The sequence below is a fragment of the Triticum aestivum genome, chromosome 7D, assembly GCF_018294505.1.
Source record: "Triticum aestivum cultivar Chinese Spring chromosome 7D, IWGSC CS RefSeq v2.1, whole genome shotgun sequence".
Classification (NCBI taxonomy): domain Eukaryota; kingdom Viridiplantae; phylum Streptophyta; class Magnoliopsida; order Poales; family Poaceae; genus Triticum; species Triticum aestivum.
The window spans coordinates 601,958,013-601,966,995 of NC_057814.1; the positions used below are offsets into that span (position 1 = coordinate 601,958,013).

Genomic DNA, 8,983 nt, shown 5'->3' on the forward strand with positions numbered 1-8,983 from the left:
AAAAACAGAAAAAACAAATACCCCAAAAAGAAAAAAAAACTGAAACACGAATCACAGTTTTGCTTTTTCACTTTTGTATAGGAAGGACAGTTGTGCTTTCTCTTTTTGGGAGTTGTTCTTCTCGCAGATGCACGTGTTGTGCTTTGATTTTTGATATGCAAAATTGTGCTTTTCGTGAAAGCATAGACTGTAACTTTCCCTTTTACGCTTTCACGAAAAGCATAACTATATTCTTTTCAGGAAGCACATCTGTGCTTCTCATGCATGCATGGGCGGTGTTTTTATTTTCCTTTTCGAGAAAGCACATATGTGATTTTCGTGAAACCATAGACTTTGCTTCTCATTGAAGTACGTTTGTGCTTTTTCCTTTTTTAAAGCATAGTTGTGCTTCACAAAAAAAAAACAAATATTGTTTCACCACAACCTAAGAAAAACTGGACAAAAACCAAATAAATAAATAAAACCAAGAAACATGTAGAGAAATAACTTAAATCTCAAGCATGGGTAGATCTCAGTCAACTGATACTTAACCAAGTCTCAGTAAAGTGACACAACATATACTACTACCTCTGTCCTGATTTATTAGTCCCCTTTGTATTTTGTGTCAAAGTTTTACCTTAACTTTAACTAACAAATTGTTAATGCATGTAACAAAAAATAATATAATTGGAAACTAAGTTTAAATACGAATTCAACGATATAAATTTTGTTGACACGCATTAATATTTTGTTAGTTAAATCTATAGTCAAAATTTGGCACAAAATACAAAAGGGACTTATAAACCAGGACGAAGGTAGTAGAAAAGAAAAAAGAAAAAAAATAGAAGAAAATTTTGCACAGATTTCCATGTAAAATCTCACGAATATAGCATCTACAGAGACTTTTGACTGAGTTTAGCAATCTAGTTTTGTTTCTGGGATGCCTAAACTTTCCAAACGGGTTTGGGTTGGTTGAACGCACACACGCACACCCTACCTCTATGAGCATCTTCAAGACACTGAGCCGTCATATCATCTTAAGATTTACGAAATCACCGTAGGCGCCTCGCGTCGACGGGAACGTCTCCTCCCACTGAAAGCGCATCGCCGAAAATCTCGAAATAAATCTAGAAATAATGCGAGCAGCGGGACAATAACCCCGGTGGGCTGGGTATACCAGTGTCTCTCTAACCATCCAACTACATGTTGGTTCCGATTACTCCAACTCCAACCAACCATTTTAACCATCATCACACACATACGCACGTGTGTCGCCACCTGGTCCACGGCCTGTGTGACACCTCGTGGGACGGAGGGAGTAGTTCACAAATAGGCCAATAGTTCACAAACAGACATTCATCGATTATGAGAAATATTGATAATGATTTACTGTAATGCACTGTTAGATAAAGATGGAACATGGCAGCATAGTCCAATTTTGACTAATTTGAATGGGTTCACCTTTATCAAATAGGAGCATGTCTTCTACACAGTACTTCCTATGTTAGTCATTCTTCCAAGTTTATTTAGAGAGGTAGTAGAAACAGGCCAATAGGTGATTACAACCGATCCAACTAATCTACTTGCTCCAAATATTTTGCGGTACTGTGTATATATATATATGCTACATATTGTCCTTTGATCTGTTTTAATTTATTAGTTGACCCATTATGGAACAAATGTTGCCACTGAATATTATGTTTAGTTTCTTATTAGTCATGCAACATGGATTCACTTTTGCATGCCTTGAAACTAGAGTTTTTTAGGGGTAATTTTTAGCTCTTAAGTTTCTCGCCTAGGGCGTCAGCCAATCCTGGCTCCGCCAACGACCCTACCCCTATGAGCATCTTCAAGAGACCGAGCCGTCATATTATCTTAAGATTTACGAAGTCACCGTAGGCGCCTCGTTGTCGACAGGAATGTCTCCTCCCACTAAAAGCGCATCGCCGGAAATCCTGAAATAAATCCAGAAATAATGCGAGCACTAGGACATTAACCCTAATGGGCTGGATATACCACTGTCTCTCTAACCATCCAGCCACATGTTGGTTCCGATTACTCCATATCCAACCAACAATTTTAACCATCATCACACATACGCACGTGTGTCGCCACCTGGTCCACGGCCCGTGTGACACCTCGTGGTCCGTGGTAAATCGTAGCCGGCAATCGTGCCTTGTGGTGCGGAGCGCGTTGACGTGCGCCTCTTTGTGTTGTCTAGATCTAGATTGGCTTGTGTAGTAACCGTGGGTCGCAGGTTTGAGACCCGGTGTCCCCAAATTTTCTGTGATTTTTGTACCTTTTTAGTGGTCAGCTTTTTTTGCAAATAAAACAAGTGAGATGGTCTAGTGTAAAAATTCGTTGCAGTGGCCACTTTCCCAGCAAATAAATAAATGCAAGGGTGTTTTTGCAAAAATGAGTTGGGGAGCGCCATCGCTCACTGACTGGTGGGGCTATACACCCTGATACATCCGCATACGTTTTTTGCGACCGTATTTGCATGTGATGTCTAAGTTAGATAATCACAAATCCGTATTTTCAAAGTTCTAGCATTAAACTGAACATCAAGCGCAAGTTATATGACTCTCGGTGATATTGCCTCAGCTAGTTACTAGTAATATGATGTGTCTATACCCTAATAAATGAAGTTTGAATTTTACCACACATATGTTACTCCCACTATAAAGATAGTAACATAGACTAGTAAGGCTGGTCATAGTGGGGAGTAACTTATACTAGTGTCATGCATATGACACTAGCCTAAGAGCATCTCCAACGGCCGCGCAACGCGCCGCGCGCAAAAAAGGCATTTGCCGCGCGCCGTTCGCCTGGTTTGGCGCGGCCGGCTGCGCTGGCTCCAGCAGACGCGTCAAAATTGAGCGCGCGCGCGTAGCTCCAGCGGCCGTGCTAAAATGCAGCGCGCGCTAAACAGGGCGTACATTTTTTTAATAAAGTTCATAGATAGAAAAAACGATACATAGATATTTTACATAGTTTCATAGCATAGATAGATAAAAACTATTTTAGATAGTGCAAGGACATAGATAAAAACTACTCCCTCTGTAAACTAATATAAGAGCATTTAGATCACTAAAGTAGTGTTCTAAACACTCTTATATTAGTTTACGGAGGGAGTACTAGATAGTGCAACTACAGCCTACTCCCAGTCGTCGTCATCGTCATCGTCGCCATCCTCGCTGGTCTGATCCGAGGTATCGAGCCACATGTCTTCCCAACGATCATCATCAGACGCAAAGATCGTCTCACCACCATTCTCAACGACTTCGCACTGGGATAGCGCCAGGGCCTTCCGCTGACGCCTGTCCAACCGCTCAGCGCGGTGCCTTTGCGTCTCCTCCTCGCGGCGCCTTGCCCAGTAGGCTTGCTCGTAGGTGACGTCCTCCGGGTGTTGCTGGCGCCACTCCGCCATGATCCGCTCGTCCTCATAGGCGACAGGGAGGCGGTTCTGCCGCTCAGCGTGATACGCACGGTCTTGTGCCGTGCGAAGACGAGGCGGCGGGGCGACGTCCAGCGCCTGCTGCAGTGTGTGGACGTCGTGGAAGTTCATCTGCTGGCGCGGCCTGCCTAGGCGCCACGCCGCCGCGTCGTACGCGCGGGCGGCCTCGTGCGCCGTCTCGAAGGTGCCAAGGCCGAGCCGGAGTTGGCCGGACCGTATCTCGGAGTAGAACCCGCCGTTGGGGCGCTGGCGGACGCCGCGGTAGCCCAACGCTCCTCGGCGGCGCTGGAGCGGTGGCGCGCGTGGCAGCGGAAGCAACCGAGGAAGCGGTGGAGGCGCGCGTGGCAGCAGAAGAGGAAGAGAAGCGTGTGGAATAGGCGCGTGGCGAGCGCCGCATTTTATAGGCGCGCCGGAAGCGGTGCGCCAAAAAAAGTGCGCGACCTGCCGCCTTTTCCCGCGCGTGCGCAAACCGTTCCCGTGCGCGCGACTTTCCCGCCACCGCTGGAGCGCGCCGAAACGTCCCGCGCGTCCCTAAAAGCCCAGTTTACCGCGCGCGCCAGGCGCGGCTGTTGGAGATGCTGTAAGTTACTGCCTTCATAGTGCAAAGTAACATGGTAGTAGTATCATAGATGGCTTCATTTATTAACTTGTAGACTCATCTTTCTCGGGAAATGCTATATTACAGTAACATATTATGTTAATTTAAACACCTCTCTCCTTATTAACTACATGCCACATAAGCAAAAATTTCTTAGAATACGCTATGTCACTATCTAAGTTACTCCCACTATGATTATCCTAACATGGAGATGTTACTAGTCTATATTACTATCCATTATGGCTAGTCTAAGCTTTCCAAACGGGTTTGGATGGGTTCTGATTACTCCAACTCCAACCCACCATAACCATCATCACACACATACGCACGTGTGCTGCCACCTGGTCCACGGCCCGTGTGACACCTCGTGGTCGGCGGTAAATCGTAGCCGGCAATCGTGCCTTGTGGTGCGGACCGCGTTGATGTGCGCCTCCTTCAGTCCTTGTGCGTCTTCCTCACCTTGCTCTCTGTCTCCACCGAATTGAGTACACGAATGAGCCAGCGGTTGCCCAGCCTACAGACTAAGATCTGCTCTGCAGGCCCCGCCCGCCCGCCGGCCTAATTAAACCCACTGCTGCTTGCTCGCCGGCGAGCTACCCTGCCCGGTGGCCGCCGGCTGCCCGCACGAAACCTCAGCGGGCCCAGACTAGGCTTATCTCCGAATTTCTTTTGGAGCTTTCGCTGCCGTACGACCTGCCAAGAAAAACCAAAGTCGATCTCCTTGCCAAACGATGAGTCAAAGGTCAAAGCCCTGCCGGTGCGTCATCTAGAGGGAGATGAGAAACCAGAAGCCGCCGTGGCCCATCACGCCCGCGGCAACACGTTCCTCGCGCCATCCTCGACCTCTCTTCTTCCCCGACAGCTCGCCAAACTCCCAACCATCTATCCATCCTCGCCGTCCATCCATAAATCCGCGGCATTTATATCTCCCGCCAATGGAACATGTCAACGCCGAGATTTTATTAGTCTGAGCTGCATTTATTTTTGTTTTCTTTTGAGCTCATAGAAAATCTCTTACAGCACGTGACCTAACCAAATTCCATCGGGGCAGTTCTAATCCGGTTTATGTACGTGCTAGAAAAAGGTTAGCTTTGTGTAACGAGGTTACAATTCTGGGTCCCATCAAGGCCGGGCCCAGGAGACAGCCTCTGTTCTGTGCCGGATGGACCGTGCACTGACACAATCTCTCTCGGGTCGACTCGGAGCTGCGGACGCGCACCATATAAGCACGCCCCGCGGCCTCCGGCCAACGCCGTGCCCGCCCCGACCTCAAACTCCCGTCGCCACCCGCTCTCCTCCCCTCTCCCCTCCCCTCCCCTCCCCTCGCGCCGGCCACGATCGAGGCATGGCGACGATGACGACCACGACCACCACGACGAAGACGGCGCTGCGCCACCGCGGGTGCTGCGGGCACGCGCCGGCGCCGGCGGAGGACGGCGGCGACCTGGTGGCGCTGTCGAGCGCGGCGGCGGAGGGGCTCGGGAAAGAGGCCGCCAGGTGGGCCGGCGGGCTGCCGCGGCTGAAGCGGTTCGAGGAGCTGCCGGACTACCTCCGCGACAACGAGTTCATCCGCGGCGGCTACCGCTGCGAGTGGTCCGTCCGCGACGCGCTCCGCAGCGTCTTCGCCTGGCACAACGAGACGCTCAACGTCTGGACGTGCGTCCCCTCTCTGCATCCTCTGCTTCTTGTTTCTTGCATTGTGTTTCTAGTTCATTTTCTACTGCCTGCGATCTGAGTCCGGTTGTTGATGCAGCCATCTGGGGGGCTTCTTCCTGTTCCTGGGGCTCGCCGTCGCCGGCCAGACGGAGTGGCGGCCGGCCGGAGCAGCCGCGGCGCCGGGGTTCATGACGATGGTGATGACGTCCGCCAACGCGTCGTCGTTGGCGACCAACAACAGTTCGGTAAGAAAACGAAAACTCCTTCATCACTCGACGACTAATCCAACCGCATCTTCACTAGTTTTCCTTCTTCTCTGAGATCGCATCTTACTAGTTGGGTCCGAACAGACTAGTTAATCGATTCGTATCTTTACTCGCTGGGCCGTCACTGCACGATGGAGTAGTAGACTGAGGAGAATTCTTCAAGCCCACCTGCTCCGTTCCTCTATGAAATCCAAGTGGAGTAGCATCATCAATTGGCCCAAAAACAATTAGCTGGACACCTTAGCTAGCTGCACACAGTTGGGCATGCTCTGTATCGACAACGAAACTAACTTTGGTGAGCAGACACACACTGATCGAGCTGGAAGGCAGCTGTGTGTCTGGAGGAGGTTGTGGCGGTTAATTAACGAACTGCATTATCAGGTCCTAAACTAATTACAGCTTATCTGTCTGAAATCCGATGAGTCCAACGACCGGCAGCCGCAACAACCGATCAGAAATTGAACTTGTCGTACCAGCTCCAATGTAGGAGTATATACTGTATAGATTCTTATGGTTAATTCTGTTTTGGTTCGAGCAGAGCACGGCGATCCAGAGCGCGCTGGCGTCGGGCATCGGCGGCGCGGGGCACGCGGTGGCGCGGTGGCCGCGGACGGTGTTCGTGTTGGGGGCCATGACGTGCCTGTCGGTGAGCGCTGCGGCGCACCTGCTGGCAAGCCACTCGCGCCGCTTCAACCGGCTCTTCTGGCAGCTCGACTACGCCGGCATCGCCGTCATGATCGTCGCCTCCTTCTTCCCGCCGGTCTACTACACCTTCCTCGGCAGCCCCGTCGCACAGCTCGCCTACCTCTCCGCCATCACGCTGCTCGGCGTGCTCGTCGTGGCGGCGCTCCTGGTGCCGGCCCGCTCGTCGCCGCGGCTGCGGCACCTCCGCGCCGGCCTGTTCGTGTCCATGGGGCTCTCGGGCGTCGTGCCGGCGCTGCACGCGCTCTGGCTCAACTGGGGCCACCCGGAGTGCTACCTGGCGCTGTCGCTGGAGCTGGCCATGGGGCTCGTGTACGCCACGGGCGCCGGCTTCTACGTCGCGCGCGTGCCGGAGCGGTGGCGCCCGGGCATGTTCGACTGCGTCGGCCACAGCCACCAGATCTTCCACGTGCTGGTGCTCGTCGGCGCCGTCACGCACTACGCCGCCACCGCCATCCTCATCGGCTGGCGCGACGCCCTGGCCGCGGCCGCGTCGGCGCTCTTGTGACGCCGCGCGTAGGATGCATAGGCGTAGGGTGTGCCATTGATTCGTTGATTCGTGTAACTAGCTTAGATGATTCTTTGAACGTGTATCAGATCAAGTTTGTGCTCCTGGCTTTCTTACTGTCGGTCTGCACTCTGTGTTTCTGTAATGTTGAATGGCGTACAGCGGCTGAGGTGCAAAAGGAAAAGGGACGAGCACTGCAACTTTTTTACTTGTATAAATTCTTTGTTTCTTTTGGCAACGAACACTAATGCTGTGACGCAAATTTATGCCCAAATCATAATTCATGTATCTGAATCTATGCCTGCTTATAGAATAGCACCCATAAGCTGTTGGGGCTGGAAAGCAACAATGCGCTGCACAAATTCACGAATGAATAGCATAAAACTACCACTTTTCGTTCTATTGTTCCAAAAAACTACCACATTTTTGTTTGTGACTGATAACTACCGAAACCGGCGTCGGCTGTTTCAAAAAACCCAAAACGCCCGTGGCTAAGAAATTAAACCGGTTTATGACAAGTCGGGCCCGTACCTAAACGAACCGTTTGTTTGACCGTTCCTTTGACCGTTAACTGACATGTGGGGCCCACATGTCAGTTATCTCTTCCTCCTCCTTCTTCTCTCCCTTATCTCTCTCTCTCTGCCAGCCGGCAAGCCTTCCGGTGGCCGTAGCAGAGGCCGGCCTCGCCCACGACGGCAGGAGGCGCGCGCTCCAGCAGCGATGCAGGCCGTCCGCGGCGAGCTCGAGGGAGGCAGAAGCGAGGTCGAGGTGCTCCTGCACGAGCTGCCCGCGAGGCCACCGTGCTCCGCGTCCATGGCGTCGGTGGCGGCGCTGATGCGGGCAGGGGAGAGACCGTGGAGTGTGGTGCCGCACTCGTGGGGTTGCTCCGGTGCTCCAGCCACGCGCCCTCCTTTCCCATCTCGAATCCCCTCCGTAGTTGTGGTCAACGCTCGGGTCCGAGCTCTCGAGGCCGGCCGCCATGACTAGGCTCAAGCTCGAGCTCCTGCCTCGCAAGCTTCCTGGCCTGCACTTCCCACGCCCGCAAGCCCGCCTTCTGCGCCCAGCTGCAACGGCCATCGCCGGTGAGCGGTGCTGCCCCCTGGCGCCCGTGCGGAAGGAAGCTGCACGGTGGCGCCATGGCTGCTGGTCGCGACGGAAGGGAGCACAACGCGCCGCCCCGCGACGGAAGGGAGCTCCACGGCGGTGCCATGGCTGCTGGCCGGCGACCCTCACGGCGGTCGCTGGCGCACGGCCACGGGAGGGACCCGATTGCTTTTTTCAAAAGTTTACAGGGACCCGATTGCGTTTTTGAAAAGTTTGCAGGGGCCTGATGGCATTTTTGAAAAGTTTGCAGACACTGACATGTGGGCCCCACATGTCAGTTAACGGTCAAAGGAACGGTCAAACAAACGGTTCGTTTAGGTGCGGGCCCGACTTGTCATAAACCGGTTTAATTTCTTAGCCACGGGCGTTTTGGGTTTTTTGAAACAGCCGACGCCGGTTTCGGTAGTTATCAGTCACAAACAAAAATGTGGTAGTTTTTTGGAACCATAGGACGAAAAGTGGTAGTTTTATGCTATTTACTCCAAATTCACCGACACGGCAAATATGCACACTACACAGCCCCCTCACTTGTGATGAACTTTGAAGACAGATTCAACCAACAAGTAAGCAGCGGAATAACACAAACAACATGCACAAGTGACACAGGATTTAACGTGGAAAAACCTCCTCAACTTGAGGAGTAAAAAACCACGGCTGTGGACCGACCGGTCCACGCAACTTCACTATAAGAATGATGAGTACAAAGTCTTCTC

At 52.0% G+C, this 8,983-nt stretch overlaps 1 protein-coding gene across 1 annotated transcript; it reads left to right on the forward strand.

The window, feature by feature from the left end:
- The first annotated feature begins 5,296 nt into the window (after nucleotides 1-5,296).
- LOC123166635 (heptahelical transmembrane protein ADIPOR2) lies at nucleotides 5,297-7,374 on the forward strand. The gene is made up of 3 exons (XM_044584440.1): nucleotides 5,297-5,690; nucleotides 5,788-5,935; nucleotides 6,495-7,374. Exons 1-3 carry the CDS (start codon nucleotides 5,380-5,382, stop codon nucleotides 7,164-7,166), a joined length of 1,131 nt encoding a protein of 376 aa, XP_044440375.1. The 5' UTR covers nucleotides 5,297-5,379; the 3' UTR covers nucleotides 7,167-7,374.
- Nucleotides 7,375-8,983: the final 1,609 nt, after the last annotated feature.

Excerpts from the sequence above, each read along its gene's own strand:
- LOC123166635 (XM_044584440.1), top strand. The coding sequence starts at position 5,380 with ATGGCGACGATGACGACCACGACCACCACGACGAAGACGGCGCTGCGC. Across the intron at positions 5,691-5,787 it reads GAGACGCTCAACGTCTGGAC|CCATCTGGGGGGCTTCTTCC; the intron begins GTGCGTCCCCTC and ends TTGTTGATGCAG. Across the intron at positions 5,936-6,494 it reads TGGCGACCAACAACAGTTCG|AGCACGGCGATCCAGAGCGC; the intron begins GTAAGAAAACGA and ends TGGTTCGAGCAG.